This window comes from Ischnura elegans, chromosome X, assembly GCF_921293095.1.
Source record: "Ischnura elegans chromosome X, ioIscEleg1.1, whole genome shotgun sequence".
Lineage (NCBI taxonomy): Eukaryota > Metazoa > Arthropoda > Insecta > Odonata > Coenagrionidae > Ischnura > Ischnura elegans.
Genome location: NC_060259.1, coordinates 25,231,000 through 25,250,628, shown reverse-complemented (window position 1 = coordinate 25,250,628; position 19,629 = coordinate 25,231,000). Strand labels below are relative to the sequence as shown.

Genomic DNA, 19,629 nt, shown 5'->3' with positions numbered 1-19,629 from the left:
GGCATACCTTCACTTTGTTACCCCAGCAAATATTCCCAATTTGCCTCATGAATGAGCGAAATTTGTGCAGACAAAAATTATTCACATTTGCCTGAATTCGAACTACGTTCTCCCGAACCCGCGCTTGGGATTACAGCACCTGTACTATATAGTCATATTCTTCCTCTGCTTCCTTCATAATTAGGGTGATTCGAAATCGAATCCCAATCAAGGTAAATTATTCTACTCAGTGGGATCTTTTCACTGATAAAAGAGATCCTACGGGGAGAGATGTAATCCGTTGTGATCGTCTCTCTGCTACCCCCATGTGATGCACCTTTACCATTTAAACGACAGGGTCAAATTTGCATCCGTCATTTTCCAGTCATTTTCGAAGTGACCGACGCTGAATTCAATTTCCCCGCCTCTGGTTTTTAGAAGCGGACGGTCATACCAATGAAATAACCCAATAGTCGATTCCTCATATTCTCAGAAAGCCTTCCAATATTTCCTGGTTTTTAAAGTAATTATAGATTGCTTTGGGCGGATAAGTAAGTGGATAGAGTTTTCCACGGGGACATATAGCTTGGTGGGCGGACTTGATGAATAGAAGCGAAGTGAGTGTTTCCTGTGTAGCTGGACTTAGCGCTAACACCAACAAGCAAATTCCAGAAATCTCACCATGTCGGGAAGGACATATCTGCCCTTTTATCCCTTCCCATGATTCCGATCCGAAATGAAAATTTGATCTCTGATAGTGTATGATTGGATCTGGATTCTTTCCTCGAAAAGTTGTCAATCATTTTCGAAATTTTTTCGACGAATATCGGTAAAAACATTTTAATTTACCTTGAGGAAATCTAAATTAATCTGAATTTCCGAAGTAAATCGTAGAGATTCAAAATTTATATACGTAATAGGAAAGTAAGAAAAAATAATTTTTATGTTTTTTGCTTGTAACGTGAGTCAGGGACCAGATTATAACAAAATGGAATATAAAAACTATGTGATATAATATATATTTTGCTCATTATCCCAGTGTATAGAAGTCATAGGTTCGAATTCTCGAAAAGCGCGTTCCATTTATTTTATCTTTTCAACTTTTGCCTCGTGATAACAACCAACTTCCTCGCAGACAGCTTGTGCTCATTTGTCATTGATCGTGTCTGAACTTCGACGCTAATTTTTCAATGGAGTGATTGCATATCAGGCAATTCTTAAAATGAAAGTGGGAGAGGGGAGTACAGCTGGATGGATGTATTTCTCATATGGTTTGTTATCAGAATGACAATGGCTTTAGATATATGAATAGAAGAGGGCTAATTGAGATGGCCAAGAAAGCGTTGAAGTTTTATGATCTGGACGGATTTTATGACCACTGGTAAAAAGACGGAGACAAGCACTTGCTGAAGCTTGGATATGGATGGTTAAGTTGTTAAATGATGGACATTGGTCACTACCGTGAGACTATAACTCCAGGGTGAGCTTGCGAAATAACTTTAAAAAATCACAATTGATAATGAATTCAGAATGTGGTGATAAATTAGCCAGACGTACGAGATTCCGCTAGAAATGGTGAACGAAAAGAAGAAGCAATTTGGGCATTAATTCTAATAAGGCATAAAATATGAATGGAGTAAATTTTAATGGGTGAATAGCTGCTGAAGGCAACGATAAATGATGTGGGTCAGTTGGAGGAGAGGAGGGGGGCGTTGGATTTTGAATGCTGCGAACGAGATTAAAGTTCCTGAGGGCACAAGAGCAGTTGGGGAGGAGCATTGTATTTAGCAAGGCAGCGAACCTTCCGTAGTGAGCTTCCTATGGATTGCGGAATATTAGGTGATTAGGCGTGGTAAGTGCTTGAAAGTTTTATTTTGGAATTGCTGGAAAATATTTAACAATGCTTTCAAGGCTCGAAATAACCAAGATTACTTCTTTAATACAACCATACAATAACGTTATAAGATCATTTTCTTCTATAAAAGCAACATTTAAATTCGATAACAAGTAGCCTTAACCCATCATAACCCAATGTCGACTCTAAGCAACATCAAAACTGCATTTTCAGCTCTATTTAGGATATATTTAAACTAATTATTATTTTGTGCCGTAAATTTTAATGATAAAATATTTATCTGCCTCGATAATTATGATTGAGTTCAAAATGATCAAGTTTTCTTAATGTAAAATCTAGAAATTTGATTTCTCCCACAAGCAACTCTGGGTTAGAAAGGGTTAAAGCGGTGGGTAATTGATGGCAAGTCTTGATATTCATGAGAATTATTCAAGCCGCTGAAAAAACGGTAAGTGATAGAGCTTTTCCTTAATATTATTTTCCGGTAATCAATGTACAAGCAATTTTTTTAACTAGTACAAGCATGCGAACTCTCTCTGAGCACCGAAAATTCAGTGACGTAATTGGCTCAAGCACTCTTCACATGTCCTTTGGTTTTATCTCCAGTGAAGGCGGCGGATTCTTTTTATAAATGTGGTTTACATCAGCTGCGCGCGCAGCAGTGATGGAATTCCGAAAAATTACCTAACGTGTTTTCAACATATAACTGAGAGACATCTCATGTATCAGCTATCGCGCAGGGCTCCATAGCCTTCAGAAAGTCGAGATTAATGCTCTTAGCAGTGTATCATTGTGTTTTAATAACTGGAAAGAATTATATTTAAAACGCATTACATTGTGACACTTATTGCGACAAAAAAATTGACGATGGTGTTATTTTATCCTCTTCAGGTCTGATAGCTCGTTTTCCGAAGAAAATTTGCGTTTGCCTCATTTTTCTACAGAAATAGAGCTGAAACATAATTATCCGCTTAAAAAATTGCAATTGTAGTGACAGTAACCCCTTGTATGACCCATGATACGTAAAAATAATGCAACGGTTACAAAAAATTACATACATGTAAAGTGTTGATGCTGTAAAAGGTCATGTAATTGAAATAATATCAATGAATAGTAAAATAGCATCAATAAATAGTACTCCCCTTTCATAATGCCACTCATTGTAGAATAACACCAAAACTGGAATATTTCGTCATTGACCACGCCTGAGATTCTGGAGAGAGATGAAAAACAGCTGAGTATGTTCAAGCGCAGAATGTATATACAAACGGCGCTTAGCACTTGGAGACACTCTTAGATCAGGAAACCATAAAAAACCGTATGTATCATATATAATACACTATGGCTGAAGAGGTTAATGTCAGTGTTTGCCACTCCTCGTCCATGCCATCTGGCCGTGATGTCTTCTTCCGCTATATCCAAAATAATTACATCACCCAAGTTTTAATGTTAACTGAAATTTTTTTATACTCATGAGTACATATGATGTAAATTATCTGCCGGACTTATTTCAGGAAAGATGTCGGAAATCTATTCCTTTATGAGTTGCGGAAAATAATGAAGTAAATCCAGACGAATTCTTTCTTAAAATTGCCATTGGAAGCCATGGCAAAGGAAACTATTCCATTGTCTGGTCCAGTTTTTATGTGCGGGTGAGAAAGTACTAAATACAACATGCTCAATACTTGATTGTCTTTTGAGTGCTCATTTAGTCTCTTTCAGATACATCAATTTACAAATTCAATCCTTTCAGGCTCAACGATGTGGAATATCATGAATAACGTGTGAAATAAAAATCTTTAAACAAAAAAAATCAGCCGATTGAAACGTAGATTTGTTTTCGTTCTCGATTCAAACGTAGAAACGTAGCTTGTAGAAACGTATATTCAAATTTATTTCTGACGCTCTCTCAAATTTATATCTGTATGAGAATCACAGCGAAAAATTTGAGTGTCGAATTTTCTCTTAAGTAAATAAAAATGCGAAGGTGGAATAAATATTGTAAAGGAGTAGCATACGTCGTTCTAGCGTGGTGTAATGAGAGCTTTATGTAAATATTTGACTATGTTATGCACTGTATCTAGTGAATCAGTATCTGTCACACTGCCCTGAATATCCCGTTGCAATAAACTTGTTAACTATGAGCACATTCTATGGGTTCATTTAAAAAATTAACTTTTATAGCTCTTTTGAGACCCTTAAAAGTCATTGGTGTGAGTAATGTTTGCTGCCTGTGACCGCTTTATTTATTTTTTAAGCTAAAAATCAGCAAGAAGACTGTTGCTATTTGTGGTTTGTGGAACTATTATCTCACAGTAATACTGCATTCATTGCATTAGCATATATTTTATTTATCTATTATAATAAATTGAAAAACCGTAATGGATTGCATCCTATCTTTTGATGAGTGGCATGAGGGAGTCAAATCTTCCTCGAAAATTTACGCATCATTAATTTGTTTCCATTATAAATCGAGGCGACTTTTTAACAAATATTTCGTGATCAAGAAACAATTGAACTTGTTTTGATTAAGCTAAAACCAGTGCCTGGTGAGAATTTTATCACAGTCCGTGGAGATCCACCTTCAACGTGAAGCCTTTTTCTCCGTGGAGCTGCGATATATGCTGCAATGCTGGGTTTCATCTGGTTCACAAGCCACTTGGGCTTGTGAGCCAGAAGAAACCTTTAGGTCATGTATATGTTTGACTACATTATCCTTCAAGTGCTCTCAGACGGCCTTCTTGGGTCGATACTATTTTTAACGGATGAGGAAATTTACTGTGGCACGTCTCACTATCCTAACTGCAGATCTGTAACTGGCAGAATCAACAGCTCCAGGATTTTATCTCGAAGTCAGTAGCCTTTCCGTCGCCTTCTCGTCATTAAAATCACCGGTTCTATTTGCCCTCGGGACATTTGAAGCAGAATATTGTGCGCATGAGAAAAGTGTGGGCGATTGGTTTGAGATATGTAATTGGTACTCGTTAATTGCCTTATCATGTTTTACTAATGCTTAGTAAGAAACAGATTTGAAATCCATAAAAATTTGAAAACTACACATTTTGAAAATTACGGATCAAAATTTGTGACTTGAAGCATGAGGTAAATTAATCTCGAATTTAAATATTGTATTTTTAAATATTTAATAAGTTATAAATGGGTAAATACTAATTTAGATTGAAAAGATAGGCTAATAATCATGTGATCATTTCCTACTTGCATTTAATCGTGCATAATATGTAAACTCAAATGTGAACTCTAGGTAACGCATTGTTGTGTGAATATATGAAAAAATCATAACCCCGAAGAATTATACTTTTTTCCCAACATTTCCGGTGATTGCAGTGACCCAATCTTAATATCAACTGAAGTAATAATTATTTCAAAGAATTTATCTTCGCTACGGTAGCTGAAGCATGTAGGTCGTGTAATATTCGAATTACGCATGTTCCCATAACGTGAGTTTATGAGTTCTCAAAAGATATTTCAAAGTTTCTTAGTCGATTCACGCTCAAATTCATGGAGTAACTAAAATTCAGTGGAGCAAGGCTATCCTTTGGGATTATAGTACTTTTCGCTGATTTAAACGAACATTAAGATCGCCTTAATTCGCATTCCTTGATAGGAATATCTTTGAAGTATGCTTCATAGGGATATGGAAGAAATATTATGAACTGTATCCACTGTATCTGTCGCAATATCCTGAATATTCCGTTGTAGTAAGCATGCTAAAACTAAGCACATACTGTGGGTTTATTTAACAAATTAACTTTTATAACTCTTTTGAGACCCTTTAAAATTCATCGGTGTGAGTAATGTTTGCTACTTGTGACCACTTTATTTACTTGTAAAGCTAAAATCAGCAATAAAACTGTTGCCGTTTGTGATGTGTGGAACTATTCTCCTGCTGTAATACTGCATTCATTGCATTAGTATACATTTTACTTATCTATTCTAATAAATTAAAAAGCCGTAATGGATTGCACCCTATCTTTTGTTAAGTGGCATGAGGGATTCAAATGTTCTTCGAAAATTTACGCATCATTAATTTTGTTTGAATTCATAATTTAAGGCGAATTTTAGAAAATATTTCTTTTTCCGATTTATTTTGGCGCTATAATTAATTAATTTTAATTTATTAATCCCCGTAGGGAAATCATGGGGAGCCCCAGTGAAATCAACGGTTGCCTACCATGAAGGAGACAAAGGTACTTGTTAACAATTATATCTTGTAATTACATTAAAACATACTTAGAGCTAATCCTAATCTCGGCTGAAGTGCCTGCGAATTATTTTCTTCTTGACAGTTTCTTCTCTTTCGTCTCAATATGGAGTTCATTCTTCAAATTTTTCGAGTGGACTTCATTTGTGACCCAGGAAGGACTTTTTTAACTGTGTTACATTCTTAAGAGATTCGAGATGAGAGAATTTATATTCGGATTTTTATCTATTGAAATTCGCGCTGCCATCAAGACACGTTTTAGCCAGGGTATCTTATATGAAGTTATTAAACGGTGAGCTCATGACTTTCCTTTTGCTTCAACTCATTGCTTCAAATCAACTTTTAAAGACTCCATCACGACAGCTTGAATTTACTTGCCTTGGCGCAGCGTAGGATGAAAATAAAAAAGATTATATGCTGGTTCACTGCAACTTAACAATGAAACCCATAACATAACAGCGTAACGTAAGTCGACGTTGTATAGTTATTAAAGTAGAAAGGTTTATCCTACTCTTGAATTGAACCAGTAGAAAGGAAGATAGTTTTAGTCGATCGAGAGACATTAAAACTCTCGTTTAGTTCACATAAATTAATTTCGCGATTGATGCGTAATGAGTGCTGTAAGTGAAGGATAATTTCATTAATTTATCTGGTTCGAGGCAGTACACTAAATCAAAGTGCTTCAACGGGGCTTATGCTCCAGTTTCTTTCTAAGGGTTCCCTGTATTTCCGATAACACTTCACCTATCCTTTACGAACTTTGTATCCTAATTTATGGGCAAATATATAGACAAAAAGGCGATTTTATGCGCGCTGATACCTACGAATTACCATCTGGTCTCATCTTGATGGCAGACCAATTTTCCATTTTGAATTTCATACGACATCAGGCCCATAATTTTTTGGGATACAAAATGACTATTCGCTTTCAAGAACTTTCCTTATTTTTGGGTTTCCATCACTTATGAAGAATATTTCGCCTTGCTCCAGGCTTCACCTGGTCAATGAAGTTGGTAATCATTTCCCTTGGCCTCAATGACCTGTGGAAGAATGTGGGATCGCAAGGTCCAGGAAAATGGACCGACGCGATGGAAACCCCGAAAAACGGAACATTCTTCGATTCAGCCCCCGCGGAAACCTGCCACAAAACATAAATTCTTTTGCAAAGTAATTGATTACGAATTAATGAAAAACAATGAATTTCCGAGAAGGAAATGGATATATTTTGCAAGATTATATAATTTCTGCGAATGTTTCAAGAGTAAATCTGTGGCTCAGTTAAAAAAGAGCGTTAATGTGATAGATTTTGTGGCATGCATAAATGCATTTATAAATTGGTAGTAATCAAATTTACTAAAACTACCATTTTTCCGGCCAATGCTCGCACGGAGTCAACCTGTGGTGTCCCAAGCACACCTCGATATATAGCCACTCAAATATGATCAGAAGGTATGGGGAAGTATAGCTCAAATCGGACTAAGTCTTTGGCGCGTGAATTTCACACATTCAGTGCAGGGAGGACACTTCTATACACGGAAAGCTTCTTCAGTAGGCAAACATCATTGGTCACATTAAATGACAATATTTATTTATTACCAACGTCCAATTTCATGCGTTCCATATCCATACTTTCGCAGTAATCAAACGACATTTTCATAACCACTTGCCACTGTCATTCATTTATGGTAGGAGTTAAAGAAATAAAAACTTGGTTATTTCCACACGGTAATTTATTAATATTCATTTATAAATTAGCGTGTGGAAATAGCCAAGTTTTTATTCCTTCAACTCGTACGATAAAGAATTTCCACCAAGTTACGCGCGCTACTATTAATTCACTTATGATGCTCATCCTGAAGGTTGGTATGAATAGGTTAGGGTAGAACTGAACCAGAACTAAGCCTCAGGACTGCGAATTTCAAAAATTTTGGGAGGGTTTAGTTCCTTTCCCCTAGGCGACTCGCACTTCGAGGATTTTAATAAAAAGAACATCGATTTTTCTTTCTATATTCGTCACCGAGATAGACCCCCTCACTCGAGGGCCGCTTCGAATAATTGATGTCGATTGATGGACGATCGTTTCTTACCCGTCGGGATCGTCTCTTGCCGTCGGCCAAAGCTCTCCCATCCCCAGCACTCGTCGCCTGCAAGACCGCTCCAGCGCACGTGATCCGCGCGTGCTCCCTCCACTAATTCTGCTCCCCACCGCCGCACAACTCGTTCCTGCTCCGCAAAGGACCGCAAATTAATCCCTGCGCACTCCAATTTCATTTGTATCTACAACTACCTCACAAGCTGCCTTAATAACAACATGCGCCACATCTTGTCAGAACCCCACATGCTCCCAGGTCCGACAAAAACGATAAAATAATAGACATTTGGCCAAAGGGATAAGCATTCGTTTTCCCCCGAGGCAATGAAGGACTTAAATAGACACTAGGTGGAACGCAGACAGCCAAATGTCTCGCAACTCGCTCCTAAATTTTTAGTATTCTCGTGCAGGCCAATGGATGTAGTCCTAACACACACTGCCTTTTGAGGAGGTTTTTGGGCTAGCATGTGAATGCAGATGTGAACGAATAGGAGTGTGGCGGGATGTGTTTTTAAACTAGCCGTCAACCTCTAAGCGAATAAATTTTTCAATCATGAAATGTAAAGATTATGAACGCACTGTGAGAGACTTAGCATTAATTAATAGACCTAACGTATGTATCGTTCGAAGAAAAAAAGAATCCCTACAACCGTTCGCAAAAATTTCTTTTTCCTTTATCGTATCTGTCGGCTCAATAAATACAGTGCGGTTCTCAGGTGACGTTCTTCTGTCTCTCTGAAAGACTCCTCTTCTCAATTGTTCAACCAATCTAAGCCTTGCCGTTAGTCTTAAAGAATTTCTAGCAGCTGTCACCCTAATTAATATAAAAATTGCGTAATTGTGCCATTTTTTAGCATTTCATTTGTTTCGCGCGTCAAATCCCTCCCCGGCCTATTGCACTCTCTGTCGGAGTCACACGAAGAATAAGTTTGGTTTCGTAAGCAAGCAACAGATCTAGAAAACCCACGTGAAGGATGTGAACCAACGGTGAAGGATATCGACCATGATTCAGTCACAGCTTAACTACCGACTCTGAGGAAATAATAACTTCATTTGAATGCCTTTAGAATAAGTTCATTTGATTGCCTTTAGAATATACACGATACGAAAAAGACGGCTCAAACAAGGGTACGAGATAAAAGTATTTTAATAAAATTTTATTATTATGAAGGGTGATAAAAATTAAAGTAGTTAAAAAAGATTATTGGAACAATTTTTATTCTGAAGAGGAAATTATTGGTTACCTTATATATTGTAATTTACTTTCTCTCAAATTTATTATTTTTACAATATCGAGGATATAACTAGTATTGTGTCTGTGTCGTAATCCTTATCGTGAAACAAATTTTAAAACCTAGAATTTTACGTGCCTATTTGAAAATTCTGCACAAATGTCATGAAATGCGTGGAAGTCTTTTACGGAGATTTGGCATTTTCACTGCTACCGTAAATTTTCAGTCAGTGTCCGCGTAATCCAATTTTTTTTGCTCATAATGCCTCTGGATGCATGACAAGTATTATGAAATTAGCTTCTCATTGAATCAGTTTCATTGTGATAGGTAATCAATGTATCAATATGACTCTTTTGTTACTCTGTGATTGTGGCTTACATTAGTTGTGATAACCAACTATTTGGTGCAAAGTTTTGTCCTGGAATAAAGGTCCAAAATCTTTGATCTCTCTCGTGTCCCTCACTTGATGGCATTCCCGCATGATATTTCTGGGGGTAGGGATGTTTATTCCATAAAAAGAAAAACACGCCTAATATAACCAGTGGAATAATTTATTAGCTATAAACTGAGAAATTTTGAAAGCGTAGGACAAATGTATCGTCATTTAGTATGGAAAAGTCCTTCACCACAAGAAAACTCTTTCTTTTAGAGTTTCCTTGTGATACAGGTGGACCAAACCAAGTTATACCTGAAAATTTACCCGTAAACATGCACAGCAGAGGGATTTCTGCTTATGTGAGCTATTTTTGCCTTAATTAGGCCCCATCTGTCACTCCAAATAAATTGCACTAGCATTGATCACACATTACAAAAAGCTTAATCCAATTTCGTGGTTAGCTGAATGAGTTGACGCTATCTCTGATCGTAACGGTCTCATCAGTAGGATGCTGCCAAAAAAATTGAAAAGGCCGGGGATTCAATTCCGACCTTAGGCTCCGAAGCATTGGCTTTTAGGAATAATCAGGGTTTGACGGTCGTATCAGCAGTTTGAGCGACTGAAAATCAAATTCTGCCCCAGCGTGACTGAGTGCACTTCCTAATCCCATTGGTCTCGCCGCATCCGCGTGGGTTTGGAAGCGATGCGAGCCGCTTAGGAGAGGCGTAGACTGTTCCCTCGCAACAAGACTTTCCGAACGCTCGGACAGCTATAGGGGTTGACATTGGAGTGCGATTTGACAGGATATCTCGGGGATTCGGACAGATGGAGTGTAGCCCAGAGTGGGGCGTAGAATGAGATTGAGTGCAGAGTATCATACGAAATGATTTTTTTTTGCTTATTGCGTATCTCTTCATTTCCATTGCGTTGTTCATCCATTATTTCTAGATTGGTAAACCTGGCTCAGAGTCATTTGGTCACTAAACCCTCGTAATTTTGACAACGCTATTTTTTTTACCTTCCATTGAGGTTATTTTTGTGCTTTAAACCAATCAACTTAAAGTTTTATTATTGTTAATGTACATTTTAAAGTTTAAGTCTTACATCTTTCATTTAAAATGTTTTTATAAATAATTATTTTTACTATGATTAATAACAAAAATTTTGATGCAAGCTGCAGGGGAAAAATATTTTAAATACCATAAAATACGTAATTTTTTATTATAAAATGCATTTTCCAAAACTCGGAAATTTTTCATTTGGCGCGTCGTAAAAATTATAAAGGTTTGATGATTCAGGGTTAAAGAGAAAGCTATCGCCATCGGTCACGGATTGTTTTTCTTTTACTTATTCTGTTATTACATAATACCGAGGACTCCTCTCTGATAATACGTAACCTAAATTTCCTAAATTCTCCGCATCTTTTACGGGTTAAGAAGACGCATTGCTTCCGCTCGAATTCCATATTTTGTCTTGTTTTGCGACGCATCTCTTATTATAAAAGTTATCTTGAAATAATCACGGATTATATATGTTGGGAATTTGAATGAATTCATCTCCACCTCAAGCACAAAAAATTCCATCTGAAGAAATACTGACGTAAGTTTTTCAACTACGAGATACAGGCGAATAATGTCAAAGTTCTACTCAATATACGATGAAAATTTGAATTTGATATCGGTGGTTTTAAAACAACTGCGTGAGAAATAAATTCGATTTATTGTCGTATTACTTGTACGTAACTTAAGTTATCGTCTCGAAAATTTCCGGATGTACGAAGCAAGAAAAAACTTGTAAAATGTTCACATTTGAGACAAGTGATTTTTTGCTTGGATGTACTTTGTAATATACATGTCCAACTCTATTACCGACTAGCATTAAAATGTCATTTCCATAAAATTCAATGGAATTAGCATTTGAAAATCCGAATCGTACGGGGTTGCGTTTCTTAGTAAAATGTGTATCAATGCTGGAATGTAATTGTCATTTTGATATGCCGCATAACGTAAGAACCAAAGTGAAAAATCGTGGGGAAAAAACGATAATATTTTCTAGTCAAGTACTAAATTAAGTTTATGACTAAAAAAAACGGCTTTTGTTGGATGAGTTACATATAACTTTTGGGAAAAGTGTAAATGGCCAAATTAAACACGTGACGCATGGAATATTGATAAAATTCACTCTATAACATCTAAGGATGTCACATCTGAAAGGATTTTGTTTTCAAATAGTTTTGACGAAACGTGGGAATTTGGTATTTGGTTTGAATCTTGCCGTTTTCCTGTTCATTTATCTCCCATTTTCCCGGTAACTAGGCCATGTTGAGGAGTAGCTTTTAATCCCAACTGGAGGACTCCAGAATGCTTGGAGGAAAAATATACTGTTGCAAAATCCGTTTCTTAAGGGCCACCTCTGGCGACCAGCAACTCTTGTTTTTTCACATCATTAGATCTTAATGCCGTCATATTTTACATTATATTAAGGGCTTTAAATGATTTCGTCTAATTTATTGCATTAAAATCGACTCGCAAGCTTCTCTCCTAACCTAATGGCTTAATATACTGCTTTAATTTGCTACCTTGTTATCGTGATTGTTTTCTTGTTCAAATGAGTGATCACTCATCTACTGTTTAAATATTTTATTAACTTGCAAAATGCGTTTTGGATGAGTTCACTATCCACCTATTGGAATTGGCAATATATTTGCTGCCCAAAATTTAACTATACCTCTAGTGCGTCATCGACTGAAGTTCTTTGGTTAATTGGTTAGATCTTTCGTAATCATTAACATCTTTGCTATCCTCAAGTTCCTTCATTCACATATTCTTGTTCCTCCACAGTATTTCATCTTTCCAGAATTTGAAAATGAACCTCGATTTACCCTTATTTGTGAAATATTCTTGTATTAATTCTTGACTCTCCGTAGTGGCCATTCTTACTGTATATAAAAAAAATTGATATCGATGCCCATTAAGAATTCTTGCAAGTCCTTTAACTCAAATTAATTTCCTTTGGTTCCCTACCTGCATCTCAATAGCTTTTTACATCTCTTACTTCTCTTAAAATATCTTAACTCCCTGAAGAGGTAAATAAAAATTCAGATTTTTCTTCATTAGATTCGTGATTTCCTATCCCCTCTTGCACTGCCAAATTTTTATCTTGCACTCTTGAAATAGAAATTTTCTTCCCAACATCCTCACCGTTATAATCTATCCATTTAGAATGCACGAACTATTTTCCTTCTTTCGCATTCTTAAACATGAAGTGAATCTACGGGGCAAAGGGTGTTTCATATTTTCCTTTCACTCAGTTGTCATCCTTTCCTCAGCCTTAGGCTATCTTGGTCGTAGTGATACCTTGTTTTCGTTCAGAAACGAAAGTACTCTTACAATGAATTCGTGTATCCCTTCCCCATTCCTACTATTACTTTCTCCGAGACGTAATCGTTAAGCATTTGGCTTCAATATCAATAGAAATCTTTATCGATAGACAGAATCCAGGTCCAATTTGGCTCACAACCAGCGTCATTAACTTTTAATTAGACATGTAAACATTGAGGTTTCAACTGCGTTTGATAATATCCGAAGTCGTCAACAATGGACTAAATATATTTCTCAAAATGGTTGACAGAGTGTGGGTACGCTTGGAAATTTTGGCGTATTGCGAAATAGGCGCGTACTACGAGTCGCCACATGTTGTGCAATGTGTGTTGCTCATCGCGGAGATGAGTGGAGCGAGTACTCATGCACCAGCAGGACACAATCACGGATGAGAGATTGAGTGGCCCTTATTTGGGAGGAAGGAAGTAAAGTTGCAATTTTGAAGGCCCTTGAGTCAAGTCCTAGAGTATGGTTTTGTGGTATCTTAAAATTACCCGGAATAGTGCTTCATCTGTTTTTTCCACTTGCTTTTTTGCTATTGCCCATTTTTAATTAATGACCGACTGCAACTCACCGCTGAGCAAAGATAAATAATTAATTAGTTACTTTTGGCATAAGCATGAAGTGACGTCGAGGAAAAATCGCGGCTGAATGAAATCGCCGTACTTTTATCACCTTTCATTTTCTTCTTAATGAATTCCCTGTGTTCCATTCCTTGCTTCGCTATCATAATTACCTCCTGGTGAACAAACCTGTGATTGGTTTGACGGAGCTCTTCACTCATAATCAGTGCTACTATTAAATAATCTTTTCACGCTGGCGTAATTCTTCTCCTTTACATACTTCATCACATGTTATTTATATTTCATCCGAGAACTTAATTTTCCCTTGTCACTGTCCACTTCTCTCTCAACGTTTGTCTTTATGAGACTGTTATGTCTCAAGTTGCGACCGAGTATGCTCTTCCATTTTGACTCCAGGGTATATTTAACATAGGTCATTTCTCTTTTCCGATGTCTCTTTTCTCAGATATTACTCATCACCCACTCGGCCGATCCATTTAGTTTTCATTATTCTTCTGTAACACCATAGTACGAATAAGTACTTCCTTGTCTTCTCTGAGGCAGTAACCGTTTATGCTTTACTATAATGCTCAAGTAGAACTACCCATTCAAATATCGTCAGCCAGCATGAAACACATGGGCAATTTTGTCCCAACGGAAATTCTTTTTCATTTTATGTTGATCAATTCCTATTCCAAGGATCTTATTCAGCAGTTATTTCGAAAATTTTACTAAGTTAAAATTTGAAAGAGAATTTAAGTCTGCAGGGCTAATTTGTAATGTTTAATAGGCCTGACCCGGGTTTTGTAATATAGATACATCTTCATCTTGGTCTTCCGTACCACATTACATTTCCCACCCTCGCAACTCCCTGTACCATGTAACTTTGGTGTGAATGCGGATTTATGCATGATGATCCACCTTAAGATGTCACTACTTAACAAAACCTGGACTTTGCCCGGTGAACATCACGAGTGGGAAAGGACAATAAACCACTGTTCTTAATGGGATTTCGATGGATTCAATCACACGATCAAATAAAACTTGCGGTCAATTCCACTCTTGTTTATTTCCCCGACCTTGATTCTGACAACATTAGCTTGTCATTATCGAGATCTTTGATTTATCTTAAATTGTCGAAACATAGGCGGGGAAAATAATTGTGGAATTGACTGCAAGTATTTTTTTCGTGAGAATTAAATTACAAGAGAGCCTTACCAAGTGATATTGCTTTATTTTCCACGGTTGAAAAGTTTGTTTCTCTCCTATTACCCTACTCCTTTGCGCGAAGGAGACAATTGTTATCGGTCTTGAACATGCACACTCTAAAAGGAAATTCGCAGTTGCCGCGAGAGCTATTTGTGAACAAATCAAGTCATGATCAGAAGTTCGAGTGGCGAAGAGACTTGAACTTAAACTTGGCTCCCGTGCAGATCGCCATGACTCGCGCCGATTGGCCCACAGCTTCTCGATGGAGCGCTGTGGCGCTGCGTGGTCTTGGCCGGCAAATGACAGCGTGGTGATTAGGAGGAAATTTCACCACCCTTGGTCTTCCCGGCATGCATTTCCTTGCAAGCCATGCTGCTTTCAAGAGCACACATGGGGACGGTAGGGCTGACGTCGTTGTAGAGTTGTGCGCGCGAGCGGTTGGCTAATGGCTTGTGACTAAATTGGGAATACATATTTTTTCCGAAATACTTCGATTTAACAAAAATTTGTTCCCATCCTCAATCAGAACGTGGGAAAATTTTTGTTATAATGTACCTACGTTCATTTAGTCCAGTCCATATGCCGTATTCAGTAATAAGTTTTTTTTGGCGGAGTCGCGAACTTTTTCTCAGCGTGATGTCTAAACCTCGAAGAAAATATCTAGGCTCTAGATATATTATTGTATTTTTTCTTGTAACCAAGTATTGAAATTGTATAGGCTCTACTCTCAAAATAATGCCGTTATCGTATATTATTTATTTATATATCTAGGCTGATAGTGGATCTTAAGATCATGCTCAAAGCATAAAAGGCAAGGTGAGCTAATGGTATCCTGTTCATTGCTCTAAATGTTCGCTTCTTAATTAACGCCTTCGCCTTACTATTGAAATAAAATTGACCAAATGTGATTATTTCTTAAGTCTGTGATTTGGGAATTTTTGTAAATCGCTCTTTCATTTATCATTTACTGAAGTAAATGATAAATGAAAGTGCTGCCAATAACTGTCACAAGCACTTTCGATGCAGTTAGCGCATGTGTTGCAGGATTTAATACGCTTTTAAAAAGGAGTTCCGTGGTAAGCGATCTTGAGCTACACTTGAATAGCAAAAAAATCCTTTTCATGTTTGGATTAAATTCCTACAGTCCCGGAAAATCCTATTAAGGACTAAAATAAGTCGAGATGTTTCCTCACAAAAAATGGTACTCTGACTAATGGAAGACGCGTTCTCAGAGCTGATTAGGATCCAAGAGTGTTTACCCGGAAAACTGTTGAGTGGCATCGCATCTGAGTTAGAGCCGCGCACGACTATCTCCCATCCGAGCGAGCAAATAATCGCGGCCCAACTAGCGTTTACATCGTCTTACCTCCATTTCAATCCCACTTAATTTTACTATGCCATCATCCGTTTGCGACTTTGTATCCTTTACGTGATTCATCAATCCCGTATCTAAACATAAGTGACGTTTCACATACAAAGGATTTATATTTGGAAGATAAATTCTTAAATTGAATAACAATAGGAATGTTTTGAGGATGGATGAAATTTTAGCTGCATTTGTGCATTGAACATTTTATTAGTGACAAGGTGAACTCGTCAAACCGCACAGTTGTGGCCTGTTCTTGCTTAATTGCATGGGTAGAATATCGATTTTCCATTTAAACAGTTTTGCAAAGAAACAAGGACTTTCTGTTTGTGCATTTATGCAAGCAAAAATTATTAAATACTGATAGAATATCACTAGCATTAAAGTAAACTGTACAAATCTGAGATATAAACATCCAATTTTGAGGTAATTTTAATTCATCGTTTCACGCTACACTCATTTTCCGATCAACATCCAAGTGATTCCTTCCAATGGGTACTTTCATTAAACTTCACCAGCTAAATACTGGCTTAAGACTATCTGTGGAAAAAAATCAAGTTATTTACAAAAACGTTGAGGTAGCCACGAAATGGTTCTCACAATATGACTCTTTTTCAGTGCTTTAACTTTCTCGTCGACACTTTCTGGACTAAGAGCGTAAGAGGTCTTGCGTTCTAAATTAAGCCTATATGCCTTAATTCCCTAAATGATTTACTTACACACATTTCGCATTCAGGGAAGAAAAGCCATAACTTAGTAAACATGGCTATTAGGCTTAAAGAAAAAATATAGGCTCTAAATATTTTTGTGAATATTTTTCTGATATTAATCATTGAAATACTATAATGGGTTATACTCTCAAAATAACCTCGTTCTCGTATACTCTTTTCTTCGAGGCTGAAAATGGATCTTAAGATCACGCCATCTAAAGCATTGCCTCAGTAAACATGATATTAGGCTTCCATCAAATCAAATAATAATGTATTGTTGATGGCTATGAGCCCTCGCGTTGGCTAAGGGGTGCTCGTCGCACTGAGAATTTCTTGCGTTTATGAATAACAGTAGAATCTTTAAATGAGGAAACTTCGACGAATTTCATTGACAGCTCCGTCATTATTTTTTTCTTTCTTTTTATTCAGCGAAAGTGATATACTTGATAAGTGCTTGTTAAAGCTACACAGACCCTTGAAAAGGGCAATGGAGTATCCAGGAGTTTTGCGCCAAATATCTCTTATCGATTTGATTAATCTTTTCCTATAATTTGATTTAGGAGGCGCATAACTATGTAAGAAGAAATTATTATAGTGGGCGCTTGGATTTCTGAGACTGCGTCATTCACTAGATTTTTTATGGCATAATTTCTAAAAATAGGAAATGCAATCAATTTGGAGATGATATGTATTTCTCTGAAGTTCGATGTCGCAAATCCAACAATTTTAATAGTTTCCTGTATACATGCCAGATTTATAATATTTTAATGATCCAATAAAACGATATACTTCCTTCAATCGGCTTTTTTCTCGCAATTTTTCTGCCTACTTTTTCAATTCTGCATTCTAAACTTATCGTTATAAATTCCGTTCGCTCTTTTAATGAAAAAAATTCATCCCTTTAATAAAATAAGCTGAAAATATCCATACCCATATGTTATTCCCTCATTTCAGGAAAAACGTTAGAAGCTATTTCAATTATTTTAAAAACCAGTCACGTGTTTTCAGGATCGCGTGCTGATAATATTATAAACAGTGGAACATTTATTTTCGAGTAGCCGAAAAAATACATCGGCGCAATTATATATGAAAGTAAAGAAATTTATTTTGAATATTTAAAAATAGAAAGATGAATTGAATTCAGTCCCTAGTCCAATGAATATGATAGCAATCCACTTATGTGAACCTGTGTAACTGCTCAAATTTTCATTTACCAAGCGCATCAGAAAATGAATTATGGCTACGAGCTAGTTAAGGAAGCTATATTTAATTATTGTAGTACTTCTATCCACCTCAGTCAATTTGTATCGTGTCTTGGTAAATTGGAATGTAAAACTGTTCAATGATCATTTGAATACAACCTCTTATTTTACCGAACCAATATTTTTGATGAGAAAATGATGTCTTTTGTGTTTTCAAAACTTTCATTTCTAAATATTTCACATTTTTCATTTAAGTGAATTCCCTCGTCCATTTAATTTACATTTTAATTGAACTCACATGTCATAGAAAAATGTTTCCTTCAATTCAGGAACCTAATGACCTAGGACATTGTTTTTTCAAGTCTACCGTAATTTTTATTCTAGTTAGAGCCAAGGTAGAAATTTAATTTGATAAGTAGTATTCATTGATTACAAATGGAGTCATGTACGTTTTTTTTCCGAAAAAGTACATTAGGAAAGTAATTTCCGTGAAAATGATGGCATTCTCAGTGTAAGAACTATGATGTACTCCGTGCCAACATAGAATATGTGTCTATTCAAGTATAGATACTAGGGAGCATGATGACCTCTGGTAGATTAACGGAAGTGAGGATATGAAGGGTAGAAAATAAAGTGCATAGCGTGGTCTCTAACTACCAATATTGAGCGGAATAATTTCATCGCGGGAGGTTCAACGTGTGGTATCTTGTTTCAATTGGACTTTCAAGGGCTACTTAACCATTTTGTAAGGTGTGGAAAAATCAAAGCTCTGTTCAATGTACGCTCGCATCCAGCTTGCGTTAAATTTCTGTTTTTCATCATCCACTCGCGTGAACTTCAATGCACAGACTTCCTCAGGGTCAAATAGATCGTACACCTTTAACAGCGAATGAGCACTGTGGATTTTCATCCGGCGAATGCGTTCATTGGCTTCAACGGCTAATTGAACAGTATCCTATACCTCTCTACATGAATAATCATGATGTGAAATGACTGCAATTGAGCCCAGGCTAGGAGAACAAAGTACGATGTGTAAAGGGTTGCAGAGATGAAATTATTTTGAAGAAAATGTAAAAAATAAGGAATCGTAAGTCCTTATAAGGGAAAGTATGAACATTTTTTCGAAGTTAAGATGGTGGTTAGATATTTATTCCACTCATTCTTTCTTAATGTCTAGAGTAAACAATGTGGCTGTAACAATGAAAAATTACAAATTAAAATTCAATATTTTTATTGAATTTTGAACATGCCACTTTTAGTTTTTATCGTATCACGCATTAAATCTGATTGAGATTTTTATACTTATGCAACCCTCTTAAATTGATTTTAAACTCTTCAAAGATTTTAGACTCGCAACTGTTCCCCCTGGCACCATTATGACATTTTCTCTAACCTTCAGTTATATTCCATTCCTCCTTGTCAAAAGCTGAATATTTTTAGGAA

The 19,629-nt window shown here is 36.6% G+C and overlaps 1 protein-coding gene across 2 annotated transcripts in view; it reads left to right on the top strand.

The window, feature by feature from the left end:
- LOC124170766 (low density lipoprotein receptor adapter protein 1-B-like) overlaps nt 1–19,629 on the top strand; it is a 171,830-nt gene that overhangs the window by 98,647 nt on the left and 53,554 nt on the right. The window contains exon 2 of one of the 2 annotated variants that reach the window (XM_046549707.1): nt 5,986–6,042. The exons of the other annotated variant lie outside the window; for it this stretch is intronic. Coding sequence (XP_046405663.1) covers nt 5,986–6,042 — 57 coding nt within the window. The remainder of the gene's footprint in view (nt 1–5,985; nt 6,043–19,629) is intronic. 2 annotated transcript variants of the gene reach the window in all.